General features: G+C 46.9%; 1 protein-coding gene across 1 annotated transcript; it reads right to left on the bottom strand.

Annotated features, from left to right (window-relative positions):
* Positions 1-10,131: 10,131 nt before the first annotated feature.
* SNAI2 (snail family transcriptional repressor 2) lies at positions 10,132-13,747 on the bottom strand. Its single transcript, XM_082600910.1, has 3 exons — positions 13,568-13,747; positions 12,334-12,879; positions 10,132-11,406 (listed from the first exon to the last, which is right to left on the bottom strand). Exons 1-3 carry the CDS (start codon positions 13,644-13,646, stop codon positions 11,225-11,227), a joined length of 807 nt encoding a protein of 268 aa, XP_082457036.1. The 5' UTR covers positions 13,647-13,747; the 3' UTR covers positions 10,132-11,224.
* Positions 13,748-13,986: the final 239 nt, after the last annotated feature.

Here is a 13,986-nt window from a genome sequence, read left to right as displayed (position 1 = left end):
TGGGCCAGAATTGCTCTCATATTAATTTTTCCTCATTCATGAGGATGGAGCCTAAAGCCACAGCCATATCAGATAGTCCCAGTTAGAGGGGTCCAGGTTTGGATCAGAATTACTTGAATGTCCCTACATGGTCCCCAAGTAGACAGTTTCTGGATTTTCTAAGATTCAATGATCTTGGGGTACAGGGTCTCCCATCCTCTTTCGGTGAGTTGGGACATGAATAACCCATCAGGAAACAAATTATCCAACATGGTTGATGAATTGACCATGGTGTTTTTGTATTAGAAATGTCAGTTTCCTGGGATCTCCTTATATATATTTAGTAAAAGCTATTTGTGACAGCATGAATTAAATATGAATTAAACAGCAGCTCATCACTTCTTCATGGTCTTCTGAGTGTTTACTTATTACTTGACAAAATACAATGTTGTGATTACTAGATATAAAAAGCTCGTTTGGCCAAGAAGAAACAGTATTGACATGTTGATATGGTTTACTGAGCCTTTCTTTTAGCTGATGTTTTCTACAGATTCATCTGGGGTTTGGATCCCACTGTGTTTGCTGGGATTCATGGTTGATAATGTTGAGCATTGGCTAATCTCAATGTAAAAGCCATGAATAGTTTTATTTTTTAATTTTTTTTTTTTTTTTTTTTTTTTTTTGCTGTACGCGGGCCTCTCACTGCTGTGGCCTCTCCCGTTGCGGAGCACAGGCTCCAGACACACAGGCTCCGCGGCCATGGCTCGGGGGCCCAGCCGCTCCGCGGCATGTGGGATCTTCCGGGATCGGGGCACGAACCCGTGTCCCCTGCATCGGCAGGCGGACTCTCAACCACTGCGCCACCAGGGAAGCCCTATTTTTTAATTTTTTTAAAGATTTATTTTATTCAGGTATAGTTGATTTACAATATTGTGTTAATTTCTACTGTACAGCAAAGTGATTCCGTTATACATATATATATACACATTCTTTTCTATATTCTTTTCTTTATTTTTAACCTGTTACGGGAAAGAGTAAAACAGGGACCTGAATAGGTACAAGTCACATTGTTTCTTCTTTTGTGAACAATAAGGATTCGAGGATGTCACTTCACTGGATTAACCAGGTTAGCTTTTAGGAAAAAGCCAAAATGGACACCAAGGAGCATAGTATGTCAAACTCCAGGTAGGTTTGCTGCCAATGGTCGGCTCAGCTGCACTGGTGAAGGGTGTGCTTGGCTTGGGAGGAGCTCGGAGTAAAGCCCGTGGCCCGTGGGGCCTGTCGACCATCTCCAGCGGGCCAGCCCCCAGCCCTGCCTTCTCCTGGTTGGGGTCTTCTGGCGCTGGAAATGAATAAGGACTTTTTGAAGATGGAGTCATGTTCGGTGCCACGGCGGCCACGCACGTGCTTCACTTCCAACCAAAGTGTCAGTATGTGCCGCTAACTCACTGCCCTTGTGAGGCGTCCAGCAAGGGTGGGGGAGGGCTGTCAGGTGGAAGTCACACATTCGTGAAAAAATAAGTGAGAAACCCATTGCTAATCTTCCTTTTCAACTCTGCTTCAAAATACTCTCCTGCACATCATTTTAATCCTCCTGATTGAAGGAAAATGACTTTGGTTTCAAAAATCACTTTATCTTTGACATAGACCCAGATAACAGGTAAAGCACACGGAGAGAAAACACAAGAGGGAGAGTCAAACTCGGTCACAGTGTTCTGTCCTTTGATTTTCCAAAGTGTTTCTTTCTTTCCTGTTTGCAGAAGTCATCTATTCTCATATATAAGTGTGCACATTATATAAAGGCATTATACAGGAGGGGAAAAGTCTCAAAGTTCTTGCCAAGCTCATTGGATGAAGAGCTTTTTGTATGTTTTTGTGGTTTTGAAGCCTGAGAAACATCATCTTGACTTCTCAGCTTCTGGCATTATTGTGGGTGGGACTTTGAGGCTGGTGGGCCACTAGCTGTAGACCGATCCGTGATGATAAAAGGGTAGGTGCTCTGATCACACCCCTCTAAGGGGTCTTTATTAACAGTGACAAGAGCAAGTGAGAAAGGCTGATGAAGAGGGAGGAGTGTCTCTCTCTAACAGACCCAGAGAGAATCACGTTCTCATTGACTTTCTTCTTCAAGTTCAACTCGAAGAAAAAAATGTGCTGAATCTGCTGTGCGCTCCTTACCCACCCGGACTCAGGAACAGTCCACGCTGCAGCGAGGCCACATGTGGAGCCTGGACAGCTGGGCCCAGAGCCCCGGAAGCCCCACCACGCTCTGTGCTGGGACCTCAGACCAGAACGGCCTCGATTACACCGGGGCTGTGGCCGTCAGTTCTTTTTAAAAAGTCATAACACTGATGTTTGTGTTGCCCAACGTCAATTTCCGAAGGACAAATGAAAATGCAGCCCCTTCCTTGTTTAAGATCTGAAATTGAAGAAAGAGAATGGCTGTCTTTAAAATGGATCAGGACACCTCCCTGGAAAGTCGCCTGGGCTGTTCCATGTTGGCAGGAGAGAGGACCAGGCTGGCGTCCCCTGACGAGGCTCCCGCCCTGGGTCCTGCCAGCACCCTAGCAGCAGCTCCAGCCCGGAGGCCTCCAGATTTTCCTAAATTGTAAAAATCCAAAAGTTACACTTTAGAATCGCCTTTTCTTCTAATTCTTTTTTATTGCTTTTTTATTGCCTCAGGAAAACAGTAACACAAAAGATCCTTTACATCTTTGATTTAAAACACAGAATCTATGAGGGGCTTGTCTGGCTGGGTTCGTGGAGGGAAATCTGTAGCTGATCAGTGTTTATCTCACCAGTAAAAGCCCAATTATTCCAAACAAGTTCATTCATTGTAGCTTATAAACGCAAGAAAATGATTTAAAAATACTAATACATGGGGCTTCCCTGGTGGCGCAGTGGTTGAGAGTCCGCCTGCCGATGCAGGGGACACAGGTTCATGCCCTGGTCCGGGAGGATCCCACATGCCGCAGAGCGGCTGGGCCCGTGAGCCATGGCCGCTGAGCCTGCGCGTCCGGAGCCTGTGCTCTGCAACGGGAGAGGCCACAACAGTGAGAGGCCCGCGTACCGCAAAACAATCAAACAAACAAACAAAAAAACTAATACATGGGAAAAAGATGGCTAGATTCTCACCTAGTATAATTTTATAAGGAAATCTTTGCAGCTATGGCAGCTATCATTTTCTTTCTCTTTCACTTGGTAAAATCGTCGTTATTGTGCAGGGAAGCTCTGTTCCCACCCCTCCTCCCCTCTGAATTTTATACCGTATCTTTTCAGCTTAATTTCAAACTCTTTGAAAGCCGCTATGCTGTAAAGGAATTTATAAAGAATTTGGAATCATTCAGAACAAGTGTGTGCTGTTTCCTTTTCGATTTTTTCACTGGGAGGTCTTCTTCAACAGCCCTTTCTGTCCAGTGCCTAGTCCCTGGATTGCTTGGCAAATAGGAGGCTGCAGTGAACGACGGTGAGAAAGAGGAAGGTTCTGAACTCATCCACGGACTGCAGCAGCTGGGCCTCCGCCCCCCTCCCTTCCTGGGACCCTGCTCTCCTCAGAGGTGGTCCCAGACCACCTGTACCAGCCTCACCTGGGAGAAATGCAAGTTCTTGGGTCCCCTGCCAACCCTCTAATGCCGAGCTCTGGGGGTGGGACCAGCAGTTTGTGTTTCCACCAACCTCTGGCTGATTCAGATGCTCTCTCAAGTCTGAGAGCCACTAAGCAGCCTGTGCTCCCCCAACCCTGCCACGGCCCCTGGAGCTTCCTTCCACTCTGTCCACCTCACCCCTGATGCTGGCGAGACACGGGCTGGGCCCCTCCGTCTGTCGGTCTTCAGGACACGCAGAGGCTGGAAGGGCCTCTAGTCCCCCCGGGGCTATGGCAGATCCAGATATCACCCCCATTCCTGCTGCAGGAGACGGGAATGGGGGCCGTGGTCAGCATGCTTCAGTGGGGGACCAGGTGTGCGTTTTAGGCCTGGACTCAGCAGAATGCCTTTACCCACAGTGTGTATAACTTACGATTGCGACCAGGGCAGAGAAGCAAAGCCCGACGCGCACGCGGGACAAGCACAACTGGAGAAAGGCAGAACCGCGCAGCTCCACGGGCGTGCTAACACCCAGGCACCCTCTCTGCCTCTGCCCCTGGGTCAGCCCGCGGTGTCCGACCCACCATCGGGGGGCAGACCTCCTAGCAACCAAGCAAAGCTCAGGTTAAGCAAGATGGGGCTGTCTGGCCCCGACTGATGGCCACCTTGAAGAGGACGCCCACACTGGGCCAGTGTAGCACCTAGTGATGCTTTATGGCATTTTGCATGGTATCACCCCCCAAACCTGACATTGGTTCTTACCTATTTTTTTAGGTAATTCCTGCTGAATTTGCCCTGTTATAATTCAAACCTTTACTTCATTTAGATTCTATAGGCTTAGGACGTCGTGATCTCCATTCTATGTTGTTTTGACAAATATGGTTTTAAAACAAGTTTATTCTATAAAATAAGAGAACCCAAGGTGATCAGTACATTGTCAATAATATGAAATTTCTTCACCAAACAGTACTTAACATAAGAAATAGGGAATCCTTCATTACACATACAGCTACCCTTGAACAATGTGGGTGGAGGTGAGGGGTGCTGAACGCCCCACAGGTGAAAAATCTGTGTGTAACTTCACAGGTGGCCCCAGTACCTGTGGATTCAACCAGCCACAGATCGTACGGTGCTGTAGTGTTTAGTGAAAAATATTCACTTATAAATGGACCCATACAGTTCAAACCCGTGTGATTCAAGGATCAGCTGATTCTTATTACAGGTTATTCATTCCACAATATACACTTAGGAAGTAAAACGACCCTCAATTTAATTATCTATCACCCTTTTATCGTATTTTGGATAAGTTTGGTTATTATAAAAGAAAAACATTTAAGAGAGGAAAGAGTTACTTGTCATCAGTTCAGAGAAAATAATTTTCTCCTAAGAATGTCTATTTGCAATTTTACATAAATATTAATAAGTAATACAGAATTAACTTAAAATGACATAGTAAAGGTAACTAGAGAAAACTAGAGAAAAAAATCCATCAATTAATTTCCACTTGGCAGAAAGTCAAATACTTTTCAAAGATACAAGGTAATCAGGCAGGAAAAGCCTCCACAGCTGCTCCCTGAGGTGGCCACGGGCAACCCGGGAGGAGGCCCAGGGGAGCTGCTGGGTGCTGAGGGAGCCCAGGCTGGAACACACCTCTCATTGGGGACCACCCCCAGGTCAGCCTTGCCAGTGTGGTTGCTTTTCTCCCTTTGGGGTGAAATCACATCTAGAAGCCTCTCTGCAGAGAGCAGGGTGCAGCCTTGGGGTGTGAGTGGAAGTAGCCTGTGTGTGTTTCTGGGCCCAAAGGTGGATGAGGACTGGGCAAGATGAAGCCATAGTCAGAGAGTTAGAGCATCACTCGCTGTGCAGATCAGGGGGCAGGTGGGTGGTATGGGCAGGGCGGCCGGGAGGAGAGGCGCCGCTTCGGTGGACGTCGGCGGCATCCTGCCTCTGCCGCCCTCAGCTTGTGTGGAGAGGGGGCGGGCCGGGAGCTGAGCGTGGTCACAGCCTGGCTCCTCGGGGTGAGGTTCCAGGATCAGCCTCATGTCCATCACCTGGAAGCTGGCTCAAAATGCAGACTCTCAGGCCCGCTCCAGACCACCCACTGAGACCCAGGGGTGACCCCCAGCAGACAGAGGTCTGACAGGTGGGACTCTGATGGACCTCGGGGCCTGCAGCTCCGCGAGATTGTGTGGCCCAAGTGGTGGCCTCTTTCACCGTCTTTTCTGCTAGATATAAATAAAAGCGCCACATATCACCAGAGAGCACTAACCCTCTACGCATCTGATGGGTCACTCAGAAGAACTATAATGACCATTCGCTGTCTTTGTTAAGAGTGTCTCGCTATTTCACCTCATTTGAGTCTTTCCTTCCCACTTTTTAGAACCAGCCCTTGCTCCCTCCTGACTACGTAGGGGCACAAGTCCTTCCCTGGGAGGGCGGGTGTGGGGAGGTAAGTTACAGCCCAGAATAAACCCCTGGAGAAAGTCATCCATCCTTCCCTGCCACCCTAACTGTCCCTCGGCCGTTGTCTAAGGAAACTAGTTAGTGATAACTCACAAATCATCTCTACAGATCATCTTCCTAAGCAACTGGCCGAGAGGATTATAAGCACAGGAACCTAATTAAGTGAGGGAGCGCCCAGAACATATAAACGCACCGTCTCCTGCTGGCAGAAGACCTTCCACTCACGGCTATAAATACCTCGCCAGCTCCTCTGGGGTCCCAGGACAGGGATGTGGTGCCATTTCCTCCGCTGAAGCGCTCATTGTCTGGGGCCTGGACGAGGGCCAGGGCGGAAGGGTTGCCATGCTCGCTGCTTTTGACGTGCACCCGCCCACAGGGTAGCGATTACTTCCTGGACGCCCGAGGGGCCGGCCCCTTGCTTTGCACATAGCTCCAGCCCTGTGCTCGTGGACACACGTTTACCCCTGAAAATTAAACCAGAGGGTTTCCCCTCCACCTGTGTCTGTCTCAGGTGAGCAGAATGCTTCTGTTCTCCATCTGCCTCTGGTGAGAAGATAAGAATGGGAGAAAAGCCGTCTCATTGGAGACCTCTTGCTTCCCGTGATAGAACACGCATTCTTAAGTGAGTTTTGCTCACAGTGTTTCCCGTATCTAAACCAGGGACAACTCCTCGGAAGTGGATCTTAGCCAGAAAAGCCTTAGACTTTTCACAATTATAACTGCCTCATTACCCCAGAGTGTCCACATTTTAGTGGTGAAAGAAATGGTGCTTGACTTGGAAGCCTTTCTCGTCTGGGGAGATAAAAGCCGGGGTGAGGAACGTGGGTGTATGAGGGAACGGCCGTGGCCTTCAGAAGATGAAGTGTTAATGGCCCAGGATGGAGGCCAGCTGCCTCTCAGCTCGGGTGAGAGAGGAAACGGGCTTGCAGGGCCCCAGGAGGGCGCAGGGGAGCCGTCGGGGAGTGGGGCCTGCCGGCGGCCCTGGAGGAAAGGGGCCAGCGGGGCTTCTCGAACAGAGCCGGGAGATCGTTAGACGTGGTTGGGTAATTCCTGAATTACACCGGCTCCTAAAGGCAGCCCCGCACTGTTTAATCTGGGGGCCACATCATTTTGGTCTTCTCAGCGGCCTCTGCTGTGTGCCTGTGTCGTGGTGGCCGTGGCCTGTGTGGCACAGTGGGCCCTTCTCCCAACGAGCAGCGGAAGAAGCAGGGTCTTGGGAGCCGGAAGAATCTGGGTTTGGATTTCAGTTTTGCAGCTCAAGGCCTCTGCTGCCCTGGCTCCATTTTCCAAACCCTCTGAGTTCAGTCTCTTTACCCGTAAAAGACCAGCAGCACCGAGAAAGCGTGGCCGTTGGATGTGACCCAGGGGAGGTGGCATCCAGCTCGGGAGCAGGTGTAGCTCAGCACTGAGTGATAGCACCACGGGCTTGACCTTGTGCTGTATGAGGCCTGTCCGTGCCCAGCACTGTCAGTCCTGAGTTGGGACGCTAAGGATCCCGTCCTCTTATACACTTCAGGAAACAGGGCACTGAGGGGTTAAGTAAGTTGCATAAGGACATAAAGCCGATAATACAAACATATATGTTGCTTTTAAAAGCTGGAGCTCTTCCTACTGTACCACCCTGTCTCATATTATAGGAAACAAATTCCAGACACTGAGTAGGCTTATTAGAACACGTCCCTATTACTAAAACCACAGTTTTCAAAGCTCCGGCTCTCAGAATGTCTATCAAACCTGGTCCATGTGCACTGCATTTGCCCTTTATTCACTGTTTGGAGCATCCTCCCTATTGGCAGGAGGATGTCATCACTAAGTTAGAAGACACACCAGCATATTTGCTTAGAGGATCTCTCAAAAATTATCAAGACTCTTTGCAATAAAGGGGAATATGTTACATTTATTTTAGATCTGCAGGCTATTTTTCACCAATTTCTATTATTTTATTCATTTATTCATTCAGCAAACATGTGTTGATGTCTGTGTTCCAGAAGATGTGCTGGTTATTGGGAATTTGTGCTTTAAGATGTTCTATCTAGGGCTTCCCTGTTGGCGCAGTGGTTGAGAGTCCGCCTGCCGATGCAGGGGACACGGGTTCGATCCCTGGTCCGGGAAGATCCCACATGCCGTGGAGTGATTAAGCCCATGCACCACAACTACTGAGCCCACGTGCCACAGCTACTGAAGCCCACATGCCTAGAGCCTGTGCTCCACAACAAGAGAAGCCACCGCAGTGAGAAGCCTGCACACCACAATGAAGAGCAGCCCCTGCTCGCCGCAACTAGAGAAAGCCTGCACACAGCAACAAAGACCCAATGAAGCCAAAAATAAATAAAAAATTAAATCTTAAAAAAAAAAAACTGCCACGCAGTGAGATAAGCACCGCATTGTAAATGATATAAATCTCTCAGAAAGAGTGAATTTGGAAAAGTATTCAAAGTATGTGACATCTGAGCCACGTCTTATATATTAGAGGACGTGTAGTCAAAGACCTTGTGAAAATGCTAAAAGATCTAAAAAATGACTGAGCTGTATTTATAAAAATCTTAGTATCTGATTGATGTCCCATAATTCAAACTCATGTGACCTTAATGAAAGTAGAATATTTAAATCATGAATGAAGTGAGAATGGTGAGGACAAAGCAGAAATATATTGCAAAAATATTACCACTAATGCTTCACTAGGAAATTAAACAAATGAACAGACTTTTCCCTTTAGAAAATTATCTGTTTGCGTTTTGGACACAAAGAAACGACTTGCCTGTAGCTCTACTGATGAGGAAAGGAAAGTGGGCAGATGTGGTTCCTGGGAGGACGAACCAGATGTCTGCAGGGATGTGACTCACCCACACGTGTCCCTTGTGGGATATTTCTACATTTTACCTGGCCTGCAAACTTCCAGGTGTCATTTATATGCCATATACACTAATTAAAGCCGTCTTTTTTTTTTTTACTTTAGATTGTCCCAGACAAGCTACCAGCCATTTCTTTTACATTTATAAATTGGTCTCCAAATAATTTTGTCTTTGAGATATATACCCTGAGATATGAACAAAATTAAACATAGAGTGTTAAATTGAGGGTTTTTTTTTTTAGTCAAATACACACTCCTTATATACGTTGACTAAAATTTAAATGTAACACATAGTGGAATGTGTGTGAACATTACGGGAATATATTGGTATTGCTAACATCCTTGAGATACTCGTTCTGGCTTCTATTTGTATCACAAGAACATTAGAAGGAAAAATAATTCTCCAAGTTCTGAGCAAACCAGAGAGAAGTGATTACTAGTAGCAGAACTAACCTCACCACAGGTTTGGAGTTTGGGTTTAAACACACAGCTTGGTGGTTGTCACAGTGCCTGCGACACTTGGTTAGCATCTTGACTTGTGAGTTCGTCCACCACGTTTGGTAAGCATGTGCTTGCATGTGGTCTGGCTGGTCCTGCCCTGTTTGATTCAGTGCACACTGGGTGTGGGTGGTGCCTCTTCAAAATACCATAAAGGGAAACTTAGCTCTGCACTGCTCAGACTGCAGCTTATCTCATCCCACTAGACGCGGGGTTTTCTTTGCATGGTTTAATCTTCCAACTTGTGTAATTTATAATAAATCCACTTTTTCCTGATCTTTTCAAGCAGAAGTTCTATTTTTCTTCTTATATATCATTAAATATTTCTTTTAAAATCCTTAAACTGTTCTAGTGGCCTATGTGACAAGCACTGATTACAACGAGTAATTGTAATCTGATGTCATAAAGCCAAAACAATCAAGTCATCAAGAAGAAAAAGTTTTGAAAAATATTCTTGACTATTAATAAGGTGAATATTTTTAGCACTCAGAAAGCGTGATTTTTGTTAAAGATATAACGCTAACAAACTCCCATTAGGATGCTGTCTTTCTGAATGTAACAGTATTATCTTAAGAGTAAAGAAAAAATACTGACTGATTGCTTTGCTATAATCAAACACATAAAACAACACTGCACATACATCATGAACACTATTCACGTTTTCTCTTATTAACAAAAGAAACAGTTCTTCATGCAGCTGTTTGGTGGTACTAATCATGAAGTAAGTAAAGTCTCTGAAAGTATACAAACAATAGATTTTAAATCAAAAATGTTTATTGTAAAAAAGAACCTTGAAAATTGTTTTTTAAAAAAGAAACGTGAATTTCACAAGTCTTCAGGTTGTTTATAGGCATTAGCTATAGACAACTTCTCACTTTCATACAAAACTCATTCAATCATATAAAAATAAACACAAATTTACATGGACTCATCAACTATACAATTAATTAAAAAGGCAGTTGCAAAGAGTGCTGTGTGGATTGCATTTCTTGTATGCGTTTAAAATAGTTTAAGTACATCACAGAGTTTCTAAAAATCCTTTGTTGCACTTATTCCCATTGTTAGAAAATCATTAAAATTTAAAAAATTAAAATTTTTAGAAAATTATCAAAAATTCTTTAAAAAAGTATGACATGGAGCATGCACCAGGAATGTTCAAAGCTAGTCTTTCCCGTCTCCCCCAAGGCACATACTATTTATTGGCAAAAAAAAAGAACAAAAAACCCCACTTTTAATACATTCTCCTGTGTTTTTTCTTCTTGTTCTGTCTTCCTCTCTCCTCCCTCTCTCCCCCTCCCTCCCTCCCTTAAAAACACAGTTTAAAGTATGACCAGTAATCAAAACAGGCTTTAGCTCAAGGATGGTGACCTGACATCAGACATGTAATAAAGTAAACTTGGAATACTTTATAAGGCACCTGAGATAGGGTCTGGCAGATTCTCTTCCTATAGGAAATTCTATTACAAATTCCATTACAAGGCAACACTGTTCTTTTCAGTGAAATGATTTGGCAGCGATGTAAATCTTTGCATTCTTTCTTAGTAAGAAAAGATGCACAATGTGCTTTTTGCTTCATCTCTGAAGAGAAAGATTCTTGTCTTTTATCCTCTCCATCTAGCTGTCAGTAAATATATAGTAATTTTAAACTTCACATGGAAAGGATTAACTTGACACACATGGATGCCCGTGCTCTTGAAGCTGTGTGTGTGTGTGTGTGTGTGTGTGTGTGTGTGTGTATACATATTCTTTGGTCGGTAAGCACAAGAGAAAATGCCTTTGGACTTTTACTTGTCATTCGGAGGCGGAGTGAAGATATGCCTTCTGCTTGAGTAAACATGGGTTGTGTCACTCAGTGTGCCACACAGCAGCCAGATTCCTCGTGTTTGTGCAGAAGAGACATTCGGGAGAAGGTTTTGGAGCAGTTCTTGCACTGGTATTTCTTGACGTCCGAGTGTGTCTGCAGATGAGCCCTCAGATTTGACCTGTCTGCAAAGGCCCTGCTGCAGTGAGAGCAGGAGAAAGGCTTCTCCCCTGGGGGGTGGGATGGGGGGGCGGGGGAAGAAAGAAAGACAGTCAGTGTTTTCAGAGGAAACGCAAAGCCAGATAACGTTTATGAGCAACCACCACATTTAGCCCAAAGCATGAGAAACAGCCAGACTTGATTCAAATCCCCCAGAATAGATACTTGTTTTAATGTCTGGCCCTTTAAGACAAATGTGACTGTTGCATTAAAAAAAAAATCGAATTAAAAAAAATTTAAGAATATGATTCCTGCCACCAGTCACGCAGACATAATTCCTGTGGTCCCAGGGCTTCGCTTGTCCAGGCTCTCGGCTTCAGCAGGTGCAGCTAACGGCCAGCTCCTCCCCAAATTTCCCAACCTTTCCCCTTTTCCCTCCTTTCGTGTTATGACAAAGCCTGGATAAATGCCTCGACTCCCTGAAGGGTAATTTTGTGCTAGGAATAGAAAATTCGGCAGCAAAAACAAAACAAAAGCAAACAACAGAAAGCAAATTCAGCTCTAACTATCCAGCTTGCTGTGGGGTGAGAGCACAGCAAGAAGGAAACTATCCAAAACCCAAAACCCAAAACCTTCATCTCTCTGTCCCCCTGATCAATTGATTGGGGGAGCAACATTTGTACTTGTTGGTTACTGGGAGCCATTTCACAGAACACACATTCAAGCACATCTTTCCTGATTTGCTAACTGATCTTTGAGACCAAACCTCCTGGATCTACTTTCCAAAGTCTAAATGCTTGTTTGCGGTCCCGGGAGCAGAGGGTGTTAGCAAGCAATGGAGCCCTTGGTGCTCTGACGATCTTTCGAGTCGTCAGTCAGTAGCTAAAAATGATCATCCATCATTAAAAGCCCTGTGTCGCCACTTAATGCAAATCCGACAACCAGCCCAGAGCTTCCTTCGGTCCATCAGTAACATCCCTAACTAGGTTTTCTCTTACCAGTGTGAGTTCTAATGTGCCCTTGAAGTAACCAGGGTCTGGAGAACGCCTTGCCGCAGATCTTGCAGACACAAGGTAACGTGTGGGTCCGGATGTGCATCTTGAGGGCGCCCAGGCTCACATACTCCTTGTCACAGTATTTGCAGCTGAAAGACTTCCTTGACTGGGCGTCACAGTGCAGCTGCTTGTGTTTGCCCAGCCCAGAGAAGGTCGAATAGGTTTTACTGCATAAATTGCACTGAAACTTTTCAGCTTCGATGGCATGGGGGTCTGAAAGCTTGGACTGTAGTCTTTCCTCTTCATCGCTAATGGGGCTTTCGGAGCCGCTGTGGTCCTTGGAAGAGGTGTCAGATGGCGGAGGGGGACTCACTCGCCCCAAGGATGCGGGGTATCCCGACAGAGGAGAGAGGCCGGTGGGCAGCGGGGCGTGGAAGGGAGCTGCTGTGGTCCACACGGTGATGGGGCTGTAGGCTCCCGAGCTGAGGATCTCCGGCTGGGGGATGACAGGCACAGGGTAGCCCTCATAGAGATACGGGGAGATAATCACTGGGGAGGAGAGAGGAGGGGAGAGGAGAGTGAGCTGAAACGTAGCTTCAAAAACGCACGAAGAAGCTGCTTGGCAACACGCGCAGGGCGTGCGTATGAGAAGACAGACTCTGTAAGAGGCGCAGGCGCTGGGAGGACATTTCTTTTCCACCGTTGCTGCTCGCGGCCACTGTCCTTAAGGCACATCTGTGTCCCCGGCGCACTGCGGTCAGCGAGCGCAGCCCAGCGAGGGGAAAACCTACCCACTCTTTTTAGAGATACAGAAAAGCTCTCTTCCATTTTTTGCGTGGGCTGGTCTCAGGGCTTACGCCTGTGAGTACAAAGATCGGCGTAAATCACGCCGCTTTCTGCAGGAAAGGAGCCTTATTACATGGGGGAAAAAGCAGTAATTCAACGTTTACGCAGCGCTTCACCCACCCTCCACGTACTCATTATGCAAGTATGTACACGCTCTGGAACAGGACGACGGACGAGCCGAAGGAAGTTCTCCTGGCCAGTTCAGAGTCTGAAAGTTTTGAATTAAACCTGAGCCTGGATGATCAGAGGAATGACCGCTCGTTCGCGACCCTGTTTCGAGGCAAACAGCTCGGTCTCCAGCTCCTTTGTAACAGAAGCTGAGCGGACGCGCGCCCCTGCATTTACCTATTTATAGATAGATGGAGATGCAGACATCGGGCCCCCCCTTTACCTGTGTGCGTGTCTAGCTCGCTGTAGTTGGGTTTCTTGGAGGCGTTGAAATGCTTCTTGACCAGGAATGAGCGCGGCATCCTGGCGGCGGCGCGGGGCGCGGGGCGCGGGGCTCGGGGCGCGCGGTCCTACAGCATCGCGGCCCCGGCAGGTGCGCGTGCGGCGCCGCCAGGTCGCGGGCTCCTCGCGGACTGAGCCCGCGGTGGCGGCGGGGAGGCCTTTTTTTCCTCTCTTTGGCGAGAAGGGTCCAATCACAGCCGAGAGGTTCAGATTTCAGCTCCTCCCTCTGGGACAGCTGTGAACAGAGGAAGAATCTGTTGTCAGACTAAGTTATTCTGGTTCCAAATGGGCTGTGCCCCGGATTTCAGTGGAGAGGAAAAAAGTGCTCGAGTCTTCTCAGGAGAGGTCATTTTCCTCCTT

The sequence above is a fragment of the Mesoplodon mirus genome (genome assembly GCF_964341445.2).
Source record: "Mesoplodon mirus genome assembly, chromosome: 16".
Classification (NCBI taxonomy): Eukaryota; Metazoa; Chordata; class Mammalia; order Artiodactyla; family Ziphiidae; genus Mesoplodon; species Mesoplodon mirus.
The sequence above is the reverse complement of the archived record's forward strand: the minus strand, read 5'-3'. Positions and strand labels throughout refer to the sequence as shown.

Excerpts from the sequence above, each read along its gene's own strand:
- SNAI2 (XM_082600910.1), bottom strand. The coding sequence starts at position 13,646 with ATGCCGCGCTCATTCCTGGTCAAGAAGCATTTCAACGCCTCCAAGAAA. Across the intron at positions 12,880-13,567 it reads CGAGCTAGACACGCACACAG|TGATTATCTCCCCGTATCTC; the intron begins GTAAAGGGGGGG and ends TCTCCTCCCCAG. Across the intron at positions 11,407-12,333 it reads GCACATTAGAACTCACACTG|GGGAGAAGCCTTTCTCCTGC; the intron begins GTAAGAGAAAAC and ends CCCACCCCCCAG.